Here is a 25,400-nt window from a genome sequence, read left to right on the forward strand (position 1 = left end):
CGGCCGCTCCTCCGCCCGGCACGGGCGGCCTCTGCCAGGGAGGCGCCATCCACAGCCCAGGCTCCAGCAAATGCTGCCATGGTGCCTGGGGGCTGTGCAAGAGCAACACCCACCTCGGCATGGGCAGGAGAGCTTCTGCATCAGGGCCTCAGCCTGTGCCAGCAGGTAAAAATGGCCGTGGTGCACGCCAGGGGCCTGCGCTCCCCCTCCACTGCCTCACCAGCCAAACCTGCCTCACAGAGATTACACTGCCAGGCAAATTCTTCACCAGCATGGAAATGACTGAAGAACGAGCAAAATTATCACAGCTGGAATTTCTATATAACAAGCTGGTTACCCACAATGAACTCTCATCCCTGCCGTCAGTTTTGCCTGAAACACCAACTACTCATCTTCCCCGTGGAAAAGAGACAGTTAAGGCCTTCTGGCAATTTACATTTATTAAAAGTCTCTATTTTTTTTGTCTTCTTCTAGTCCCATAGCTTGGATCATCCACATTTCTTCTGACTAAAACTCTGAAAACACAATGTCCAAGGCTCCAGGAACACTCTGTATTTGCCTTGTGCCAAGTGGAATGTATTACTAGATTACACATATGATCTTCGTTATCTGGGATATTTAGCTTTTGGCACAGGACCCCTAGAAGTGACATGCCAGAATCACTTACTGTGCACTGGAAGAAGGAAGAACAGACTCTCTGTGAATGGCATAACATTACTTCTATGTAAACAAGGGGAGGAAACACCTTGGAAACTTGTCGAATCTCCAGTTTTTACCTTCCCCTTCTCCAACCATAAAAGCCACATAACAAAATTGAGTAGAGGTAACATTTTAGGAACTTCCTTTTCAGGTTCTTTAGGGATTTATTCATAAAACTTTCTAAAAAATATCCTTTGGGATTTTTTTTTAAAAACAGCCTGTGCTTCCAGCTTACACCAAAATAATATTATAAACACTCTTCATACTGCAAAAAAGAGTTGTTACATTTTCAGTATTTTAACACCTTTAATGTGTGGAGACACAGATCTATAAATGGTCTTCCAGACTTAGAAATTGTGAGATTATATTACTTGGTTTCAGTATGTAAAAATATCACCTCCAAAGATCTGTTGAGGTGTGCAATAGAAAAGGGGAAGCTGCTGGCAGCTGCAGCACAGACTTTGGCTGTCCCTGTGAAATATTAGAGATGCAAGCAGAAGACCACCAATGCAGAGGAAAAACTTGGGTTTTGTCACATGTGAATATTGTTTTGAGCAACAGCAGAACAAAAGCTGAAAATTTTACTTGAAACAAGTCTTTATTATTCTGTGTCAATTATTTGAGATGACAATACCCATTGCTTTAAATCTGGGCCTCAGACATTTCTGTTTCAAGCATGTAATTTGCATTGCACTGAACTGTATCATTAAGTTGTGCAGGTTTCACTAAAAGACACCAAGAAAAAGTAAGAGGAAGATTACAACCGTGGAACAAGTCTGTGGACAAATATAACTAACCCAAATCCTTTGTTGATTTCATACACATTAACGGAGTTAAAAATCAAATTTATTTTTTCTGCACCTAAATATGAGCCAAGAAAAACACCAAAAGCTTACTTTTCCAATGTATTTCTACAATAACCTTGCTCAAAGTGCTTCTGAAGAGTACATCTGATGATGTGAAGAGTCTCTACATGGCTATTCATCACAAGTTTGTGATGAAAAAGGAGCTGTAGAGGGAAAAAAGGAAGAAAAACAAGAACAATGTGGCAATGGTGGCCTGCATATCTTCATCTCTTGGATGTAAGGGCCCAAATTCCACCGTAATATCTGTACTATTTACTATGTTTCTCTTCTGCGTGCAGGTACAAGTCAAGTGAGGCTTGGATTATAGCAAGGTTTCCCTTCTGTGCACCACCATGCCATACAGCCATCCCAGAATTCTTCTGTAGGTCAAATATCATGTGACTCCTTCTATATGATTGACAAGGCAAGGAATGATTTGTAATGAAAGCTGAATGCTCATTAACCCAATGATACAGCTGGAGAAAAAGATGACAAGCTTTTAAGCACACCAGACTTTCAGACTTGCTTCTCTTTCAGGACTGATAAGAGGACAATGGCACAAACAAGCACTGTTTTTTCCAGCTAGATCCTCTTGTCTTGCTCACATGCTTGTGTCATCACAGCTACCATAACACCACCATCGAAAACCTTAGTCCTCTGAATGCTAAATAGCCATCTCCAGATGTCACAATGGTTTCTTTGAATAAATAGCATTTATATTATTCAAAGTAAACTTTAAAATGCCCCAGAGTACGTCTGTCCAAAGTGCCACTACATTTTATGAAAGTGCCCTGTATATAAACCAGGGACACCTGACATATAAAGTGGTATAAAAATACAAACTGACTCGGCTTCTAAGTATTTCCTGCCCTTTTAAACTTTGCACTTGTTCATTAATTTCAACAAATATTGAGGTGAGCCAGCTGCTGAGGTGAGAGTATTCAAATAAATCCCTCACAGATGTTTGTTAACCTCAGATAGGAGCTTTATTATCTACAAATCATTAATCAACCATTAACAAGTAAGTGTTATGGAGTCCCAGTATTAAGGTTCACTGCCAGAGAAGAATGATAGATTTCACAGGCTGGCTGTGTCTGTAAGAACTAAGAGCAGAGACAGGTCTGAGGTAAAACATTTGGAGGAGATTAGAAAACATGAGAAGTCATTTTGTTGCTCTTCAGCTCTCCTTCAGAGAAAGCACTTCACCAGAGTTAAGCATTTACACAACAAACGAAGTGGAAAGATCAAACTCATCCATCAGTTTGGTGATGAAGAGGAATGTACTTTGCACAGCCAAACAAGGAAGTCAGGCACAGGTGAGAATTGCTGCTCCTGAGAGCAATAATAAACACCATCCAAAGTGCCACCCTCTAAACTGAAAGACTCTGAAGCTACAAAATCGCCTGCTCTGACTTCAGAGTCCTCACCCAACACCTCTCACAAAGGCCACAGACTTCTGTTGGAAACAACAGAAGCAGCTAAACTGTTCCATGCCACACGCAGAGGACAGACATGACTGAGGCAGCATCCATCAGTTGTTGTGTAGGATAAGCATGGCTTACTGCAGAACAAGGAAATGCATTCCCCTCTTTGGTCCTCTCCACCACACAGCTTCTGCCAACTGGCCTTAGGAGAGAATCTTTTCACACACTAGATTTGGAAATAATTCTGATCTGGGCTATACAAGCAAGACACTTCAGAAAGCACAAAATTCTTAGGTGAAAATGTAGTGTGTATTACACTCGGTGTCTCTCCAGCTATTTCTGATTTCTGATACTTATGGAGCAGGCAATAAAGTAAATTTAAAAAGCCAGAATTGAAGAAAAATGTTGCCTGAATACCAGCAGGTAAATGAATTTTGACTTTCCTATTTTGCAACTCTGATTTTTTCACAGAATACTTTCACAGGTTTCTGAAATACTGTGGAATTCTAAATTATGCCAACCAGATATTAATTAGATCAAAGACAGAAAACTTTCCAAAGCTCACGTACTGATTACTTAACACACCATAGAGTGGGAAAAAATATTCCTTACAAAGCCATACTTTTATTTCCCTCCATAACATTTCTTCATAAAGAGCAGTACACAGCTGGAAGCATTAACAGCCGACCAGATGGTTCACTTCTCGATAAACACGTTTTGTAAGTTTAAAGTCTAATGAACTGCAGCGCAGGGAGAAAAAAGTTATGTATGCAGAGTGGTTCAAATGGCAGGTCAGGGCTGGGGCTGGACAGGGGACTGGCTCCACAGAAACTTCCACTTCTATAGCAGCTTTCCATGGGAGGAAGGAGAGAGGGAGGGAGGAAGGATGGCCAGTTCTGGCAGAAGACAAAGGACAAAAAAGGCTGAATGCTTAACACCCACAAATTCAGCCCCACAAGTGCTAATACTGGACAGGGAAGGTTGTGATCACCAGATCCTGGCCCACATCATTGTCCTGAATTGGCAGGTGCTTCCAGAGCCCTGGAGAGCCTGTACCATGCAGCAGGCAATGACAGAAGAAACTTAGCTCAAGTTAAATTGTGCAATTCTACAGTGAACAATCCTGAGTTACGCCTGACAGTGTGGAAGTGTCCAAGGCAGCAAGCACTCATCTTCTTCTGCCCATGCCATCTCCACAGGATGCAATCAAAGCCCGTCACAAACTGTTCACAGCTGAGCAGCCCAAACGTCACATGCCTGGTTACAAACCGCAGAGCAGCCCTGCCCACCCAGACAGGTATAAACAGCTCAGTGGGGCAGCACTGGGGAAACCCCTTCTAGGAGACCACCAGGTGCCTGGGCTGGTTCTGTCACATCTTTCAGCAGCCTTTACAGCTGTGCAGCTACCGAGGAACCCGAACTGTGTACAACAACCCGATGCGGACAATAGTTCAAAAACATTTCAAGCTTTGGGCTGAGAAACTGCAAAACAACACAGACAGCAAAAGTCACTGACTCACCTGGAGGCCGATCTAGATCTGCTGAGTGCTTTGACAAAGATCAAAGATGGTGCAGACTGACGTCTTTGGGCCAAACTCTTCATCTTCTGATTGGAAAGAGAAACAAAATGAAATCACAGGTGAGATTTGGAACAGTAACTGCACGCATACAGACTGGGCACAGCCAGACTCCAATTTCAGGCCATGGGAAAAAGGCTGTTAGTGTCCTCAGCAACCCTTGAGGGGGAAAATATCACAGAGAAATTCCCCCTGGAGGGGGAAATGTGGTAAGAAAAGCAGGAGCATTACAAGAAAGCCAGTGTAAAGAAAAGCTGAAAAGTAGTGTCTACACACAGATACTTGAGGTACCCTGCACACATGAAATAAGGTGTGCAGGGTACCTCAAGTATCTAGAGCTGGTCCTCAACCACTTTTTTGTCCCTTAGTAAGATATATTTATCAAATATCCAGGTGGTGGTTTAAATTTCAAATACTTCATACATTTCTGTGTCACATCTGACATCTACCATTATTTAAGGCTTGTATTCTACTCACCTGACCTTAAACATTATATTAGGCTACCCCTTTTTAACAAATCTTTAGAGATGAGAGCATTTTCCTTCCCTACTACTCAATCTGGAGCATATCTTGCCCCTCAGTAGCCAACAATGACACGTTTTTCGTTGCTGATTATGCATGAGAAAAATAAAATGGGGAGAGACAGGACAGTTGTTAGCACAGAAGTAGAAAGAGAATGGGAAAAAGGAGACATTCAAAGACAGAGAACACCGCAGGGGAAAAAAAAGAAAGCACAAGGAAGAGATGAAAATGTCAGTAGCTAACAAGAGAGCATGGATTTCCAGTCAGTGAAGTTGAACACTACAATAAAAATCCTGAGCAAATAAATACCACAGTTTTCCCCAGAGGTAGAAATTTTCAAAAGCACCCACAGGAGACAAAAGCACACATTTTCCTGAACGCACATGTGTTCACCACAATGCATTCAGTCTCCCTCCTGCAGCCAGAAGCAGGACCAGCAGAGCAGTCCTGGCCCTAACCCTGGAGGGCTGTCTTGAACCGGTTGTGCAGCCTGCTGCCAAGGTGCACGACCTCTCCTCTCACTGACCCTCCACCAGAAGGGTGACTGTTACCTTATTTAGCTCAAATACTTTTCAGAATAAACTGGGGAACAAAAGAACCAGGGTCAAACCCCTCCTGAGACCCTGACAGGAGAATATCCAACGATGCAGTGGTACCTTACAGCACCACTGAGAACCCACAAACAGGTGAACCTCTGACAGCCATGAAATCCCTGCTCTCAGCTAATCACAGAGCATGACTCTCTTCCTTCATACCAGAAATAACCTCTGACTACCAGGACAAATATATCAGGACAGTGGGAACAACTGATTCTTCTGCCAATGTATGTGCTGGACGTGGCACTCGTTCTGTTTGGGCAGGTGCACAGTGTGCTCCCCTCGGAGAAACTCTGCATATTTTACTCACTTGTGACAAGTGCATTTATTTTACTCACTGCAGTCCATCTGTTATTGTGTCAGTTTTTTGGTTCTCTCTTTATTGATGCAGAGCACGCTTGTTTGTTTTGCCACTCAGTTACAGCTATTGTGCAGCAATTGTTATAAATTCAACTGTGTAATTTCAATTTGCCTTTAAAAATTATCTCCTCCTATGTATTTTATCAAAAAATAACCTTCTCTTATAGAGAAGACTGATAAATTAAGTCTTGGAACATTTAGCTGCCTCCAATTGGACTATAACTGGATAATAAGAGATTACTAACAAAAGAAATGTCCATTTTTAATAGTTTTTTAAATAGCTAAATAAGATAAATTGTTCTAGTGAATTAAATCTGTTTGTCTTACTGCTAGCTAATCTGAAAAGCTGTTAGAGGTTTTAAAAGTAGCACACTTGCAAATACAAAGACAAAAGGAGATCTGTGTAACAATGCAGTGTAACATGCTACAGAAGACCAGCCACATGTCACACAACAGGCAGATTTCAGAAGTTAATATAAAGCATCACCTCCCAGTGGGAAATTTACTGCAATTTACACATTACTGGGCAGGTGGCTTTTTGGGGGCGTAAAAACTGGAGCATCTCAGCTCCTGCAAATGCAGTGGAAGTTTGATTACATTTTCAAAGAGATCTTCAGGTCTGAAAAGAAAGCCACTGGGAAAAAACCTGCAGTATTTTAAAATCTATGGCAATCACAGCATTATTTTTCATGCTTGGGTTAGCAGTGCTGAATAGCACCTGTGCCAGCGAGATTCTAGTCTTGACTCAAATGTCTGAAGACCAAAGCAAAGTCTAGACTACAGCAAATTTAGGAAGAGCTCCAATAACTGGCAGAGATTATCTTGGTTAGGGGGATCCCAGAGGTCTGTGACCCAGCCTCTCTGAACCTGCTGACAGCAAGACCCATTCAAGCAGGCCACCCTGGGACACCTCCAAGGATGAGATTTCACAGCCTCTCGGGGCAAACTCTTAGCACAGCTACTAAGCATATCTTAACAAAAAAAAAAAAAATAGCCTCAAAGCATAAAAAGATCACTGATGAGAAAAGGAAAATTTTCACAGCACTCAAGTGAGTCAGGTCAGCTGTATGCAAATAAACACATTACACAGAGACATTGATTACAGACAGAAAGGGGTGTTTTATTTCTGTTTTGCTACGTACAGAGTTTGGGAAGAGAAAATAAGTGACCATTATGACAATTTGAATTGATTCACTTTGAGAAGGGAGAGGATAAATTCACTTTTCCTTAAGTTGGATCCAGTTGCCTGCTATCCTCATTTATATTGCTTTTATTATGTGCAAGGATGGCAATGTGGAGAAGAGGAGATATATCCTGAACAGCTGTTGTGAGAGCAGATGTTTGGGAGGAAAAGGAGATGCACTGACCAATTATCTAAGCATGGGACACAGAGAAGCATTTCTCAACATGTGTCCCACATCATTACCTCCCGTTTTTTCATCTAAATATTAGAAAGGTCAACACAGACAGAAATTCTCATACTTGCTGGCTGAGTCACGCCCATGTGAAATGTATCATAAAATCAGTATCTATGATGAATGTTTACAGTGTGCCAGATGCAAAGATGATAATCTTGTGTCAGTCAGGACAAACTAGAGTTACTTCTGTCTTCCTCACATCCAAAAGCTGGAGTTGCTGCCCCTTCCCCTCCGATTCAGGTTTAACTTCATACTTTCTGCATTTCTGGTTGTGGTTGTCTTCACTTCTTAACAGAAACAAAAAGGTTTTGCAATTTCAGTTGTTGGACTGGTGGTAGTATTTGGCCAGTTTCTCATGTGGTATAAAAAAAGTCATAGGCCTGTAGACTGGAGAAGAATGAATTTACACCAGATATCAATCAGACCTACAATCTGACACACTGTTTTGTAAACCGTGATGGTAGGTGGTTTATGAGCAGACCAGCCCACCATGCTGAAGACAGAAAGCTTGCAAAACATCACTGAAAATATGTTGTCTCTCCTCAGGAACCCCCATGGGTTACAGTAAAACTTGCACAAGTATCTCCCAAGTCATCAGCTTGGGGAAAAATCTATTCCTGGATGCCAGTATTCAACTAATTTTGCCTCACAGTTGAAGCGGATGATGGCACTATTTGAAATTTATATAAATCAATATATTGCCAAGTTACAACATTGATTTCCACTGTGGAAAAGGTAACGCATGGTAAGACCAAAAAATCTGGAACTGTTCCTGCACTTTACATGTATCACTTTACTATATCACGCTTCTAAAGAGAATGGCAGAGTGTGAATTAAATAAAGAATGTATGAAGAAAAATAATGGTACTTACTATTTATTTTGTGGTGTTAAGTAATGCATATAGAGTGTTTATAATATTTTCAAGTGTCTAGAGAAGTTAAAAATTATGCACTAAGTGGATACCCTGCTGCAGCTACTGGTGAGAGCAGGCAGGCTAAGCCAGGGGCAGTGTGCAGTGATTCCCCAGGAACACACTGCCCACATTGCCAGGTTGTGCTGCCTGACCCATGCCATGGTGAGACACAGGCAGGAAGATTCCTCTCCCCAGCCTCTGACTCACACACCTGAGCTGTCTGCCCTGTGCTCCTTTTAGAGCTGACAGAGAGAAAAGGACAATTTAGGGCACGGCTCATCTTGTCTGAAGAAGTTTTTCTCCACTGACTGTAAAAGAAAAGCAAGGTGACCAAGAAAATAATCATCATCAATCCTCTCCTTGCTATCTGAGCAAAGGACAGGGAATAGAAAAACATGTATGCTCAGTAACTCAGGGAAGAACTGTCTTCTTGCAGTGGTTTGAGCTTAGGATGAGAAAATGTTGCTTGATGTCAGTTTAAGAACAGACACACAAAACAGTCGAAAAATTTACTTAGTTCCTGAGTGACAGGTAAACACAGCAGAAATGCCTCCTCAGCAATGTGCAGATAACCTTGTTAAAGCCTCCCCAGACACTGAAGGATTTCAGGCTCCTGATTTACAGGCTCACTCCAGAAATGGGTCAAGGCTGGGACATCTGCCTGGGTCATTTAACTGGGTGACAGGGACAGCCCTCAGATGTGCCAATGCCTCGAGCTGAGGATTGCTTTCAAGTGGCTAAGCTCTCCCTTTCACTGCTTTATTTTTCAAATGAAAGGAAGTCTGATTTTAACAAATCCTACTCTCTAAATGTATTTAAGTTAATAACTGCAAGGGATTTCACCCATGCAAACTCTGCTCTTGTTGTCTGAGCAACAAAACATATCTGTGGCACACACTCCTGGTTTAGCTAGATATCAACCAAAGCACTGACAACAAATCCTTACCTGAAACTGTGGGGTAAGTTTCACCTAAATGCCTGAAAATCAGAAAAATCACAACAACCCTCAGCATATAGCAGTTAATTTTGCAGAATAGCTGGGCATCACTCTTACCCCTGTATCACTGGAGCACTTATGAGAGGCAATAGATTATATTTTCCTACATACTAAAATCCAGTATTTGTTAGACTTACAGACTAGAGTTGTCAAAAAGTACCAAAAATAGCAAGAATTCTTATACTTTGTTAAAGGAAGAAATGGACCTATGCTGACCTATAGCATTCTTGAGCCCTCAAAAACAGGGTGAGAAGATGACTGCATTTGAACTGCTGGCTCAAGCAGCAGAGATGTAGAGAGACCCATTTACCATAAGGGCAGAGCAGGTGACAGAACTATGTGCTTTTGTTTATGCTGGCAGAATACTTTTACTTACAAGGACCTTCCTAGAAAGAAAGGCATTTTTGGATGGATAATTGTGGAGAAAACAATTGCAGGGGCACAAGACAAAAGAGCTACCAACACAGTGGACCCAAAAGCACATCCTCATGGAACAGCAGCTGCCAGAGAGCACAGCAAAGGCTGAAGGCTATCTCGGAGTAGAAAGAAAAATGGATAAAAGAAACCAGGAACAAAACATGTTTCACCATACTTCCCGAAGGATACAAATCTTTGGAAGCACTTATATGGATGTCTTCAAAAGATTCCACTCATCTACATCACAAGATGAAGATGTGAAAGATCAGGAAACACATCACAGAGGAGGGGAACATTGAGTATGCTGCTTGTGGGTCCTGCAGTGAGTCAGGGCACTGCTCAGACCAGTGACTCTGTTTGTGATGGTCTTGCTGAAGCCCAAAGTTTCCTTTCAAGCTTGCCACAAAGCATGAAGGTTAATACATGGATAAAATTCTGCCCCAGTTTCTGTATGTACAGACTTTCTCAGGAGCAGTTTAGAGATGACAGAGAGAGGAGATTCCCCCCACTCCACATCCCTACTTCAAGCAACATTGAGTAAAGAGGCAATAATTTTTTATTTGTGGTTCTTGGGTGTTACATCCCACATGACCTATTGTGCCCCTCTCTTTCCTAGTGCCACCAGGAGGGGCAAACAAAAAACCCAGGAATAGGAAACTCAAGATCTAGCACACATTGTTTTCTGCATAATTTTCAGGTTCTCTCATGGACAGAGAAATGAAGGATTGCTAACACTAGTTAGTAATTAAATCAGCACCAGGAGGCACATCACCACAGGAAGTTACCACAAGCCAGCACACTCTACCAAGGTGATTTTAACCTAATGACCCACTTTGCAGGTGATTTCATTAAAGTAGGAGCTTTTTCAGTCCTCATCAGAGACAAAATAGTTCCAGGATATATCTGCAGGATGATAGGAATTGTTCATCACTTCACTAAATAGTGCCAGAAGTGTTTCTATGTGTCTGAAATTTCCAGCACTACCAGGTGTGATTTTAGAAACAACCCACCAGATCCTCAGCCAGGACAGAATCTTGCAGGAAGAAGAAATCCTTGCTTAAGGAGATTTATCTTAAAAAAAAATAAATCTCTTGGCATGAGATCAAGGTATCATACAATATAATGGCAAATACATACTTGATTCATCTTTTCAGAGTAAAACAAGGGATGAAGATTATGAATTATTACTCTTCCAATGCCATTAATTTGCTTGAATTTGTCCATTTAATACACTGTTGAGGAACACTAGAACTCTCTTTTCCCTGCCAGTAAACTGTTGCTGCATTTGTGACCAGAATCACAAAGAAACACGTATTTACAGTGATGGAATTGCCAGATTTCAAGTCTCAAACCATAAACGCTACTTTGATTAGTATTCAAAATGGTTAATTTTTTGCACACTTTGTAGATGTAAATATTAATTGCTGAGTCTCCAAAACATTATAAGAATTTACTTGAAATCTTCAAGGATGCAGCAAAAATCCTAGGACTGACTCCTTGAGCTACCAGATATTGTTCTGCATAAAATATTCAGGGTTGGTTGGAATCTAGCCCCTCTGAGAAGAGAGAAGTGAAACACCAGGAAATTATAAATATGGTTAAGTGACCCAGCTGCTACTGCTGACACAGTTACATTGGCATAAAAGACATCTCTGCTGCATGGTTTGTTTTGACAAATTTGTAGAAATAAGCTCTATCAGTATAATCACTTTTACTCATGCTACTGCAATCCACTTCATTGCATCAATTTATTGGTATTGGTTTCTAAGCTAAACCGTCAATACAAAACTTCTCTGTAGGTCAATCACACATGGTGACTCCAGTGACTCCAGTAAGTCCAGTAAAGGAGGGAAACTAGCCCAGAATTTTCCAAAAGCATTAACTAAAACACTGCACTTCAATGTCACTTTTAGCAGAGTGTTGTAAGCATTTAACAGAGAGAACCTCCCACAGACTGTGAGGTAGGTTAGCAGTGCAAATTATTTTGCATGCCAAGAACGGGCACAGAAACGTTTCCAGGATATTAGTTTAAATGGTCACATAAAATACATGAAAAAAGCCCGAGACATTTTCTGTCCCTGTTCTGGTTCTGTGGTGTGATCAAGCACGTGATCCTTCAGCTTGGTTTTGACAGCCAAGTGGAAGATGAAGTAGGAGTTCAGAAACCAAGAACAATGCAGCAAATCTCAGCTAATTTGAGCAAACATAGTCACAATAATAAAAAGGGAGAAAGGCTCAGTGGTCGACTAGCATCACATATTTGGAGGCAGCTTTTGCCAGAAAGCAAAACAATGTTGTTAAATACATATTTGCAACAAAATTGTTTAATTGACATGTTGTGTCACCAGCATCAAAACTGATTTCTTGTCAACACATTCTTCCATTTCACTGAATGCAACCAATACAAACAAGGTAAGATCCCTGTTACCAAAAAAGATTTTCCATGTTGTGAAAAAATGATGCATTGGCACTAAGTAGAAGACAACAAAGAGGCATATATAGAGTCCAAAGGACCCAAACAGTAAAAGAAATATTTGAACTGTCACTGAGATTCAGCTTCAGGCAAAATTAGGAGTACTCCTTTCCTGTACACGGATAAAGGCAGGAATCTTCTTCCCCAGAGAGACACAAAGAGGTGACATGCTAGCATCTCGAGGAAGCACCACAACTGTGGACAAGCAGCTGAGCTGCTGGCTGGATGTTGGTGGCTGCCTATGCTGGTTGTGCACGGTGTACAAAGCTGCCATATGCTGCAGGGCCCAGCCAGGGTCTCAAGCTGCTTCTCCACAGGAGGATCTCCATCTGTACCCCCGCTGCATGTGCCTCCACGCTGAGGAATTCCAAAAGGGCTGCCAAGATCCGTAAAAAGTAATATCCCTGCTCTCTTGTCAGCGTTGGCAAAAACAAGGTCTGCATTCCTTTTACTGTGGGCTCTCTGGAGCAGGAATGGGAAACACAAGTGCTACCATTAATATTTGTCCTCAGAATGCTGAATAATGAAGTGGAACTTGCACGATAAAAGTGTTCATCTTCGCAGTACTCGAACATAACTTCTCATTTCAGGTGGGTGCCTAGCATCAGGGCTCTGCCAGGTTGGAAGGTACAAGGTGTTCTGTCTTCAGCAAAAATGAAATAAATGTTTGATAAAAATCAAAGCTGCACATGTAACCATCTGAAATTAGATCACAGCACTTGGAAAGGGTGAGTATCTTCTCCATAATTTTGCCCAGCTGGGCAGCAGAAGGTACTCCACCACCTTGTGTAGGTGTATCACATGCCCAGTTCAGAAACCAATCAGGTATTAACTGCAGTACTTTAAGTGTAGAAGAAATCGTGCCAAAACTCTCTCCAGGCAACCATTCCACCACTGACAGCAGCTGCCATAAGAAGAGGTCCCCAGGGCTGCAGTCAGGCTGGACTTGTGGCTATGTGGCTTGGTGGGACACAATCCACGGAAACACACAGCATCACCTCCCAGTCCAAAGAGACCCATCAGCACTGCTGCGCCACGGCCAGCAAAATCCCAGGGACTGCTCAGCCACAGCGTTGGACACAAGCTCAGACTTTACTACCATCCTAAACTGTCACCAGGTGGACAGATTTACTAAGAGACACTGAAACCTGGCCAGTCATTCTAATCCTGCCAGCCTATTTGGCAGTGGTCTGAAGTGCACCTCTAAAGACAAGGCAGTGAATAGATTTAAATGTCATTGTGAAGCAAAATCTGCAAGGCAGCAAGGTACCAGCTCTACTTTGGATAGAAAAACATTTCAGCACTTGCTAAACCCTAGAGAAAAAGAGAATTCCTGTTGTATACAGCAGGAAGAATCTGGTAATCACAGCTCGTTACAGCTAAGTAAAAGGCAGAAACAAGTGCTTGGCTGTATGCAGAAGACAGCATTTTGCACTTGATTGTGTCAAATGCTGAAAAGCAATCTGAGACATCAAACAGATTTTACAACCAGTGTTGAAGACGGGATGAGATTCCTCTGCTACCAATTGTATACACCGTGCACAAGGTGCTTCTTCAGGGAGCTTCTTATATTCCTCTTGCACAAAGCACGTGCGAGAGCAGCCACCAAACACCCTCATCTCCACCAAACCCTTCCCTCGCCCTCTCCAGGCACACATGCAGCAGATCCCTCCTCGATCCCCTGGATAACCGCTCTGCAAGCCATTCCCCAGCTCCGATATCCATCGAGCAAAACCTCCAGAAATACATCCAGCAAAACGTCCTTTAGGTTTCCCCACGAGATCCATGTAGCAAACCCTTTTATCGGTCCCGCACATCCGTGCAGCAGCACCCTCCGCGCCAGCTGCCCGGGAGATCCCTGCAGCCAGGCCCCGTGCCCGCACCGCACAGCACCCGGCAAACCCTTCCGAGCTGCCCGGGACAGCTGAGCAGCGGCGCTCCGGACCTACCCCGGACACCCGGAGCAGCCTCCCCGTGCTGCCGGGACCTGCGTGCAGCCACCCCCGAGGTACCCGGTTATCCACCCGTCACCGGGCACCGCCGCACTCCCGGCTCCCCGGGGAGCACGAACCCTTCCCGCCGACAGCCCCGGCTCCGCCAGCGGCTCCCCCGAGCCCGGTTCCGACGGCGGCGTGCAGGACGCGGGGAGATGGCGCGGCGGAGCGCGCGGTGGGGCCGCGCTGACCGGCGGTGCCCGCCGCGGGAAGCTCCGGGACACGGGCGAGGACCGGGGGGCGCTTTCCCGTGCGGTCTCCGGGGGCGGCCTCACCTTCTTGCTGTCGGCGGCGGCGAAGCCCCTGGTCTCGCCGCTCACCGAGGACGAGCGGCCCGGGCCGAGGTGCTCCTGTTGCGGGGACATCACGTCCATACAGCCCCGCGCCGCCGCGCTCCCGCCGCGGGGACACCCGCGCCGCCGCCGCCCGCACCATGGACAGGGCGCGCCGCGCCGCGCCACGCCCCCCCCGCGCGGGACACGCCCCCGCGGGACACGCCCTCGCAGGCCACGCCCCCTCCGCCGCGCCGGGCCCGCTCCGGACAGAGGGGTCCCGCAGCGGCAGGGCGGCGGCGCGCATGCGCGGCCTCCGGTGGGCGCGGGGGGACGGGGACGGCGGTGGGCGGCGGTGCGCGCGCTCGCGTCCCGCGCCTGCGCGCGCTGCGGGGCCGGGGGCGCGCGGGGACGGCGGCGAGCCGGGAGCCGAGGGATCCCGGGAACGGGACGGGTGTGACAGGGACACAGCACTGCGGGGCGTGGCGGGGGGCACAGCGCTGGGGGCGCGCTGCACGGTGCCCGAAGTGGCGCGGGTGTTGTGGGCACAGGGCGCTGTGGTGGGCGGTGCGGGGTCAGAGCACCGGGAGCTGCTGTGGGGTCCCGGGAGGAGTGGCGCGGGTGCTGCCAGAACTGTGGTGCCCCGTATGTCCCTGCACAGCCGGTCCAGCGCCAGGCATGGCTCTCCCCTGAGCCCTCCCGTCTGAGCAGCGAGCAGTGGGCTGGGGGCAGCTCTGGGGGTCCCTGCGACCACGGCACCAGAGGCTCCCGGTGCGCTCCCTGTGCCAAGGGGATGCCATCGCCAAGGGGATGCCATCGTGCTCTGGGAAGCCGTGAGCAATAAGGAGGAGGAACCGCTAGTTCCACTAATGGATGGTGTTGGCTCAAGAACAAATGGTTGTAAGTAGGCTATAAATAAATCTCAGCTGGTGAAGGGAAGAAAGCGTACTGATCGTACTGATCCGAAGGAGAGGAGGATCCCTGCCAGCCGGGAGCAGAAGGTGTAGCGCTCCAAATGGTGGTGGTTCGATACAGCTGTCGTGTTGGTACATTATTGTATACCTTCATTAAATGTGGTGTCTTCAACAGAGAAGGGGGGCTACTCCTGATCACCCAGGAGGTTCTTTTCAAACCTTCCTACGTGTTGTGAGGGATATTTTTATCTCCAGCCTTTCTAGCTGTTACAGACTCTAAATGCATCTTCTCCCACGTTGATCACAAAAGGAAAAGCAGAGAGACCCTACCATCTCATGTGCAGCATTTCACTGCTTTCCTTCTGCAAGATGAATTTTTACATCCCCGTGGTGAATTGGATTGGGAAGAGATTCAGTTTTAACACGATTACTTTACATCTGGAGAACCCAAGCTGGTTCTCCTCCTGGAAGCACAAATGGATGTGCTGCTTCTGCAGCTTGGTGGCGGTGGCTCTTGCCATATATGACTAAAATAGTAGTAAATGATGAATTTGGTTCCATGTTATGTGGCTACCCTGGATGCATTATTTAGGCTCAGCATGTCAATGTAATAGTGCTTCAGTGATGTCTTTGTTGAGATTGATGTGGGCATCTGCCCTCTCCTTGTGCCCTTATTTTTGTGAGTCAGTGGAATCATGTAAGTAAGGAAAGATTAAATATTTAAGTCTGGAATGCAGTATGAGTTCTTCTGCCTCCTCAGAAGCACTCGGGTTTTGTGGATCTGACCTGACTTTTTCTCCCTACTGTACAACTGACCAATAAAAAGAAAATCATAGGTGCCTGCGACCACCAGGAAATAGCTCTTGGAGGACACTGTCTGATTCCAGAAAGCCCAGCAGGCTGTCCCTGATATCCCTGGGAAAGCAGTGGATGGGTAGGGCAGAGGTTTGTATGCAGTGTGTGTGCTAACGTGTCATGAGTTGCACCATTTCCTCTTTGCATGTGTAAGGTCTTTCAGCTGAAGTGTAAAAACCCTGAAATGATGCATTCTTGCTATCTGTACTAATTTACAGACAGATGGCCATTCATCGCTGAGGCAGAGTAGTATATTAAAAAGCCTTCTGAATTTTTAAAGCATGAGTCTGAAAGCCATGATGTCAGCTGGTTTCTGTCCCTCTGGGCCTTGGCACAAGCCAGCTGGGAGCACCATCCCCATGCAGTGCAGAGCTTGTGCTGGTGCTCTCACAGCTTCTCCGGCCCTTCCACTCCCACCCCTTTGGTCGTGTCCCTGCTTCTCCTCCTTCATGCTCCTCCACCGTGCCGGTGCTGCGAGGGGTTGGCACCAAGGGGGACATGAGCAGGGCCATGGGCCTCCCCTGGCACAGCACCCAGCTCTACACGTGGGGACAAGCACCCAACGCAGCGGGATGCTGTCCCCAGGCAGGTCTGTGAGTTTCTGTGGGAGGGCTAAGAAAAGATTTATCAGGGTAGAAAGGAAACAGTTCAAAATGCCTATTCTAAGCACAGAATATATTTAGCAATTTGGCAACCTCCTTTCCAAAAACATTTGCAAGTGATATTCTCGGTGACATTTTGGAAACAGGGCTGTATGTATCTGTTTATTTGAAAAGGAAATGTTGCATAAGCTTTCCAAAATGCTTGCACGTGCACAGAGGTGTTCTTTTATCTACTACCATGAGCACATTTCCCACACTCTTCATTGAATATTGACTCTTTCACCTTCTCACAGAGGCAAATAGATCAAAATCTTGCTGTTTTGTGACCAAGATGGAGAAGCTTTCTTCTCTTCGAAGCACAAATATATTTACACATGCAAAGATACAGACAACATGTTTTTGTTAGCTTCAGTTCTTCTGTGCATCCAATGTTTCCACACCTTTCCTTAACCTCCTCTGCAAGAAAAGTGGACAGGAAATTTGGAGCAGGAGGTGTGAACTGGCAGGAGTGACTGGGAGGGTTTTACAAGCCTCCCTTGCTGGAGCAGAAATGACCAAGACTACAGGAGAGACTACAGGAGCATGCAGAGACTACAGGAGCAATCTACAGGCAGCCTGGAGCTCCTTGCCCGGTGTGACATGAGCAGCGAGTGGATCTCATGCCTTACCGTGATTAATCTCAAAGGGTAAAAGTAAATGAACCTGCTAAGAACAGCCAAAAATGGGAAACAGGAAAAATAGGCTTTCCCTAAAGACTGTTCAGAGTTTAACCAAGAGTTTCTTTCTGGCAGATCAGGATTTTTTTGGTTTTCATTTGGATTTCATTTGGATTTGAGAGAACTTTGAAAATTGAGGGCATGATCAAGGCTGGGGACAGGATGCAATTGCAGCCTGTGCAGAATTCCCAGAACTGCCCCTGCCTGATGGTTAACCTTCCTCTGTGAAGAGATTCCCAGTGGGAAAATCACCCAGCTCTCCCTCAGTGTTTGTCCAAGGATGAAGAAAATCCTGCATGGGCTGGTGTGAGGCCAGGCATGAGGACAGGGCTGTTGCTGCCTGAGCCACCCCACAGCACAAAGCAGGCACACTGCGACATTGCCCAGGCTGTGGGGCACCTACTAGGTGCTGCTCCTCGTGCTATCAGGGTTTTAACATCAGCCTGGGTATTTCTGGCCGGAGTTGGTCTGAACAATGAAAAGACAAGGTGTATAATTGAACCTAATCAGCCTTAAACTGCACCATTATCACCACCAGCTAAAATCCTGCTTGAGCCCTACCCCCCTCAAAAAAGACATAGAAGACTCAGAAAATAACATGCATGTTAATAAAAAGATTTTCTTTCTGTTGCCTTGACCACGGTGTGGTGTGAAGAAAAATACCAGAGAGACAGGGGGAGAATTGGGACAGAGAAATATATGGGTGTTGTAGGAAAATCACGTTTGTACACAAGATGGGAGAATTATTCATGGTCAAGCTCATCCAGGTGGAAATATGACCCCTGTAAATCTGCCACATCAGAGAAACCCACAGTGAACTGTCAGCAAATGCAAGATGCACAGGCTGCTGCTACCTCTGGGTTTTATGAGCTTTCCAAGCACATTAGCACTAGCAGACATTCCCTTCCAAGAAAATGATGATATCTGAGGAACTATGTGAGGCTATAAATGAATGAACAGTACTTAACCTGCACTAAAAACCCATGGTTCTATCAAATCTGCCCCAAAAGGCCACAGTTGCCTGAACAGTAATTTTATGAACCACACAAGTGCCCCATGCAATTAAAGACATGAAGTTGATCTGAATTGGAATCTCCAGGGGCAGTTGTATTTCAATGAGATCTGATGCAATGACTTTCTGTTTTAATATCCCAGTACCTAGAATCTTGTGCTGCTCGTGCATTGTGAACAGCTTAAAATAGGACCATATCCTGGACAGATTGGAGCTACTCAGATGGAGAAAAGCTGAGCTGAAATGAAAACTTGGAGAAGAACACAGTATGAATGGAATGGATGCTGGAACTCAGCACAGGAGCTTTTAGAGGCAGGTATTTGCCCTACAGTGTGAATCCTTCATTGCTCATCTTCATGGTGTTTATTGCTGCTCCTTTCCCAAAAAGTTGTGGTGACCTGAGAGCATCCTCTGTGCTCTGGTCTCAGAGGGTTTGGGTAGAAGGTGTCCCAGGTACCAAGCTCTGCCCTTCTGTTTTGATAACAAACTGCTAATAAAACTGCTAAATGCAATGTGAGTAGCTGCTAAGTGGAATTCATGAACGCCCTGGGATTCAGGCCACAGCAGTTATTAATGTTTTGTGCAGATAGTATCACGTTAACAGGAAGCACCCCATCCTGTCCCTTCCCAAGCAGTAAAGTTTACAGGGCCTTTTGTGCCAGATGCTCTGCCTCAAGGCTCCTTAAGGGCCGGGAAACACCTCGCTTGGGCTGTTCTGCCAAGGCTTGTCAAATAAACAGAGACCTACCTGCTCTCTCTATCCCAGAAGTACAGGTGATCCCACGTGAATGTGGAGTCCAAGTTTGCAGCATGGAGTGTGTTTCCAGCAGCAGGGATGAGTGTGGAGCTGAATGGGGAGCTCAACTGACAGCTCAGCTGTAGGAACAGGCACAGCACAGTACAGGGAGAGTCTGAGCTTGGGTGCTCCACATGGGATCACCATCTAGGGCCATCCTCCCATGGCTACATCTAATGCCCAGAGAAGACTTTTATGTCCCAGCCTTATGGATGAACCAGCCAACGATTCTACCAATTCTTAATATTCCCTTCAGCCTTATGCTCTGTGAAATTCAGTCCAGCACATCAAAGGGAAATTTGCCTTTGAAGGGCTGCATGCTTCCTGCATGCAAACATTGCTCTGATTTAATTAAGTTTGATTTTTTAATCAGGGTATTTGAACCAGTACTATGCTTGTGAGCAAAGATGGCTGGCATAAGTATCTCAGTGTGTATATGGCCCAATATTAACATCTCCCAGAAGCAAGTGACATTTGAATTTTCCTACCATGCAAATTTTCCCTGTTTTTCCTATATCTTCCTTCTCTTTTTTATGCCTTATTTCTTTCATTCACACTAATACAGTCATAAGATTGTTTATTTTTAGTTTCTCTGCACTGAAGATTTTCTTAGTGTCTTGGTCCAGTGCTCAGTCTTTCAATTGCAAATTGCGAGGCAAAGTTGAAAGTCAGTAACGGGAAATACATCCACAAGGACCTCAGGAGAGCTAAATATCAGACATGAAAGGATAGCATTTCATTTAAGATAAGGCCTAATCTCTTCCCTTTGTGTGCAACATTTCCAAACTTAATCTGAGCACTTGTGCCTGGAGCTGTTTAACTTTGCTCTCTGTAGGTGGGTAGTGGTGGGAACGCACAGAAACAGAACCACAGCTTAATCCTGAGTACAAAAGGTAGGTTCCATTGAGACAAAGGAGGCTGACCTTAGGAAACATCTACTAAGTGTTCAGATATGGGCAGAACGCACAACTCTTCAGTATAAGCTTGAGCCTTACTGAATCTCAGTGATCCCATTACCCTCCCTGAGTCCTGGAAAACCTACGGTCCTCAGCATTCACAGTGATACTCAGCATCAGGGTTTGTTTCTATTCATATTCAACATATTCTTGAGAAAAGACATTCTATCACCTAAACTTTGCTGGGGGAGGGTGTTTTCAGATGCTAGTCCCAAAATTGCAGTTGAGAAACATAGTTGTCAGCATACAGGTCATAAATAACCTGCACTGTTTTTTGTGTTACAGCCAGGTGTTGCCAAGAGACTCCCTGGAGCTCCCCAAAGCACTGGTCACATAGACAGCCAAATCCCCACTTCAGTGCTTTGAGGCACAGAGTGATAAATTAGGTAACATGAGTCAGGTTGGCATACAAGGGACTGGTGAGAATTATACATTCATAACAGAAACTTTATACTGACTAGAATGGGAAGTTATTGAGGTTGCCCTAAGAATAGGGCATTTTTGTTTTATGGCTGATGGGACTTAAATTTACTGCAAGCAGAAAGTTGACTGTTGACATTGGCTCTTCAGGAAACATGAAGGAAGCTCTCATGGACAGGGGACCCTTTCGAGTGTAATATACACTCATCCATACAAATTGTCACCTTATCTTCCTTGCTCTGTATCCATTTCAGGCATCACTTTCTCTGTCTCTAATTCATAACCCAGACAGTTTTTACAGTGAGTGTGTTTAAGAAACCTGAGGGCTGTATTTTTTGTCAGTTTGTGTTTTTAACATGCTGATGGATTGTATTGTACTTCTGATCCCACTCTGGATCTACTATTTTCCATTCACCATAGAGGACTCCCTTTTACTAATAGCTTGTAGGATTGCCACTCTGAGAATGACAGACATTAAAAAAAAAGGTGGACAAGATTTTTAGTTGTCCTTTCATAACGCACTGCAAAATGTTTCACTGCAAGACTAGGATGCTTTCAAAAGTGATTCAGAGGAATAAAAAATGAACTAGACATCCTCCCACTCACTTGGGATCCAAAAGGAAACAGCTCTATTTTTCTTAAAGAGTGTTGAATTCCTCCATATAAGCTGATGCACATATCTTCAGCCTCTGTAAGCCAAGGTGGAAGCCCAGACTTCACTGCATTCCATTGAGCAGGGTCTTTGCTCTCCTGCCTTTCTCAGCCATAGCAGCAGCCCCAGCATTTTAGAGATTAAATGGTCTGATACAAAAGTGGGGTAGGTTGACCCTGGTTGGATGCTAAGTGCTTACAAAGCCACTCCACTGCTCTTCTCTGTCACTGATGGGCTCATCCTTGGCCAGTGGTGGGTCTGAATGGAGCTGGCATTGGTTCTGTTGGAAACGGGGGAAGCTTCTGGCAGCTTGTCCCAGAGGCCACCCCCATAACCTCCACACACACAATACCAAAGCCTTGCCACACAAACCAAATACACTGAGGGCTGAAATCCCTGGATCTTCTGTCTGATATGGACAATGAGGACCGTCAACCTCCAAATGGAATTTGACTTTCACTGCAATGTAAGAGGATGTAATTTCTAGAAAGGGGAGGCCAGCAGGAGCAAGGCAGAGGAATGCTCAAAATCTCTGCCAGGCTCCTACCACAGTCACTCTGCCTCACAGCTGCTACTTAGAGCATCCTAATGTTTAAATAAAAAAAACCAATGGTTTCAGAGTGTAGCCGAGCTCCTCCCAACTCCAACGTGGTAATTTTAAGAACCAGACTTAGGAAGGACTTAAGAAGATCACTTAACCTCATCATCAGGCAGCTTTCCCTCGGTCTTTTCTCAATCACTTGTTCTTATAAATGAGGGGTGATGAGGATGTGCAGCCTCCCTTGTGAGCCTATCTCTGTTGTCACCTCAGCTGGGAACTATTTTCCCTGGTGAAACCATCTCCTCCTCAGTTAAGCCTATGACAACATGTCCTAACCCCAGGGGATATGAACAGGGTTTATTCTTTCCTCCTTAGAGCTACCTTCTACATATTTGGACACTATGTCCTCACAACCCTTATTTCTAGACTAAACAACACCAAATCCTCCAGCTTTCCTTGCAGTCCATGATTCCTGATCCTCCAATCCATCTTGTTTTCTGAATTCTTTCCATTTTGATACGTTTCCTTTCTAAATCATCATTTCCAAAGCAGGATGTGTTTTGTTTGTAAGGATGATGTGCACGTTTCTCTTCCTTTCACACCCCACTTCCAACCCAAATGTTTCCCTGCTTTTTTATTAACTGAAGACAGGTGTAGCTGTGGGGAGAGGTATGGGGAGGTTGGCAGTCCATACTTAATATTTTACAAAAAATTTTTCTTATTCTCCATGATATGGAAAGCCATTTAGCAAAGTAAAATACATTAATTTTACATTCCTTAAGTGACATTATAACTGTTGAACTCAGAAAATATCCACAAAGCTATTAAAATATTTGGATAGTTCAAGTTTAGATGAGATTCCAGCAGATATTCCTATCACACTTCTTTCTCAATATGAAAGCTGTGACCCAGCATTTCTCCTGAATCAGCAGGACATGGGCCCGGGTTACAAAGCAAAGCTAAATGGTTATTGCTTTCAAATTAACAGAAAGGTTGTTGCTACTGAGGTGCACACATTTGGGTGGAAAGCTAAGCTGCAGAACAATAGTGGGCTTGAATTATTTTAGGATTCCAGCTTGAGGAAAAAGAAAGGTTTGTTACTGTTATCACAGAACCATAGAATGGTTTGTTGGGAGGGACCCTAAAGGTCATTGGGTTTCAGTGTCTCCACCATAAATGCTAGATCCTTCAAAACAAAAGACTGTTTCATAAACTTTGTTAAATATTAAACTTAAAGTAGGAAAACCTAAATATGAAAAAAATGGTTAACACATTTTGGAAGAAGGATTCTTCAGAAAGCTGGAAGAGTGAAAATGTTCATTGCCGTGAATGCAGAGCATCTGGGCCAGAGTAACAGCAGAGAGGACTGGAAGGGGTGGAGGGAGATGGGGAGGCAGAAGAGGCCCAGAGCTGGCAGCCACAGAGCTCTGAGTCAAGAAATGCCACATGCAGAGAGAGGGGGCATGGGGGCATCAGGCGTGTTGCATTTTAAAATTACTTCACTGAAAGTCATGATTTTCTTCAAGGAGCATGGCTTTTTCCCCCCATGACTCTTTTTAAATGTTGCACTTAGATGATCTAGTTCTCACAGGGAGTTTTCTCTCAAGGGAGCTCTCTGACATGGGGCTGGGCAGCATCAGCAATGCAGCAGTGCCACACATTACAACATTTTGCGCACAACTTCAATACAGAAACACCTTATAATTATTTTAGTGTAACTGGGATATAAGCTAATGTAATTCCTGACAAAATAAAGCATGCAGCACAGATAATCACTGTTAGGTGCTCCGCTCCTGGACCATCTTCATGGAACATGGCAGCATGGTAAGCCTACCAGCTTCACATCTTATGTATTTGCAGTTGTCAAAGCATAGTTGCCTGTGGGGATGTGTACTTGATCATGAAAATAAAAAAGAAATTTAAAAAAAACAGCTTAAAATTATTGTCAAGGAGACCACTTATTTATTTATTTATTTATTTATTTATTTATTTATTTATTTATTTATTAAATAAATAAATAAATAAATAAATAAATAAATATGGCATTTATTAAAAAGAAATCTGAAGTAGTTATCGCAGGACTATCAGTTTGATTCTGCTGCTGTTCAAGGTTCACAGATTAATTTCTGCCCTGAAGAAATTTGCTCTTGGCTTGAAGACTTACAGGTCAGTGGAAACTGTTGATCTTGATCCTGAGAGGCCTGTCAAGAAAAATGAGTGAATTATGGGGTTTGGCCGAGTCTTGTGCTTACCAGGCCAATTTAAGTAACCAAGGCAGCAAAAAGTCCATTTCAATTGAACTGAAATTAAAATGTGTAAAAATGTGCACTCTAGGTTTTGCAGGATTTCCAGTGTTTTGCAGTATGACATTATGACACATATTTTTATGTCCCCAGGACAATTCTGCTGGTTTCAAAAGGTTGAGATGACATGGATATCACATGATCCACTCATTCTACAATATATTCTGGCTTTGTGTTTTTTTAAATGCTTTGCAATTTTCTTTGGATACCCTAATTTTACAGTTACCTCACTGGATTGGTGAGGAAAGGTAAAAAGCTGCTAGAGGAAGGTTATTTCACCCACAAATTCATTAACATTCCAAGCCTTTTCTAGCTTACCTTTCCTTCTCCTGCACCTGAATGCAAACCCATTAAAAACAGTCCAGGAAACCTCCACCTCTGCATTCACACTCAAGATGCTCATAAATCATATTTCTTTAACAGGGGTTTGTGATCTGATGTTAATGGAACCTCTGGGGTAGCGCTGTGTCTGAGAAGGAGTTGGTGCAGAAAGGAGGTTGATATGTGGCTGCAAATCATCAGTGTTATCAGTGGAAACCCCTGGAATTACATCAGTGCAAGAGCTCTCCCTTTCTCTTTATTTCAGAAGTTTCCATAGGCAGAAAAATAAAAGCCCCGCATTGCACCTCCTGCATAGTTTACTCTGCAAATTCCGGAGCCCTGGCTGCTCCACCATGTGGATCCCAAAGCACCACAGCCCTGCTGCTTCCCATCTGCTGCCAGCCCCTCCAGACCACCCCAGCAGTGTGGAAAGCTTTTTACTCCCCCTGAAAGATGCCTTTCATTTAAGACCCCTTCCCAGAGCTGGGCAAGGGAGGAGGCCAGCGCTCTGATGCAAAGCTGTGCTACAGCCTTGCAGGACTTTGCTGGGAAATGTGGTGGGTGCTTTGTGAACTGGTGGGGTGGCACACAGGACTTAGGAGCTGCCCCTGTGCCTCTTAGGTCTGGACCTGAAGCTATAATGCCAGCTCTTGAAGTTGTGACATAAAAACCAGTCTCTTAAACCTCAGCCCCTCACACTGTCCAGCAGATTGGTGTCATTTGCAGACTCATTAACATGACAGAGATATTCCAGAATATTGCAGCTGTCTGTCTCTTCCTCTCTCAAACCCTCTGAAAACAGAG

At 44.5% G+C, this 25,400-nt stretch overlaps 1 protein-coding gene across 1 annotated transcript in view; it reads right to left on the reverse strand.

The window, feature by feature from the left end:
• ARHGAP20 (Rho GTPase activating protein 20) overlaps window positions 1-14,659 on the reverse strand; it is a 56,536-nt gene extending 41,877 nt beyond the window's left edge. Inside the window, exons 1-2 of the mRNA XM_063148984.1 lie at window positions 14,512-14,659; window positions 4,489-4,574 (exon numbers count right to left, since the gene is read on the reverse strand). Coding sequence (XP_063005054.1) covers window positions 4,489-4,574; window positions 14,512-14,610 — 185 coding nt within the window. The 5' untranslated portion in view covers window positions 14,611-14,659. The remainder of the gene's footprint in view (window positions 1-4,488; window positions 4,575-14,511) is intronic.
• Between the last annotated feature and the right edge of the window lie 10,741 nt (window positions 14,660-25,400).

The sequence above is a fragment of the Melospiza melodia genome, chromosome 2, assembly GCF_035770615.1.
Source record: "Melospiza melodia melodia isolate bMelMel2 chromosome 2, bMelMel2.pri, whole genome shotgun sequence".
Lineage (NCBI taxonomy): Eukaryota > Metazoa > Chordata > Aves > Passeriformes > Passerellidae > Melospiza > Melospiza melodia.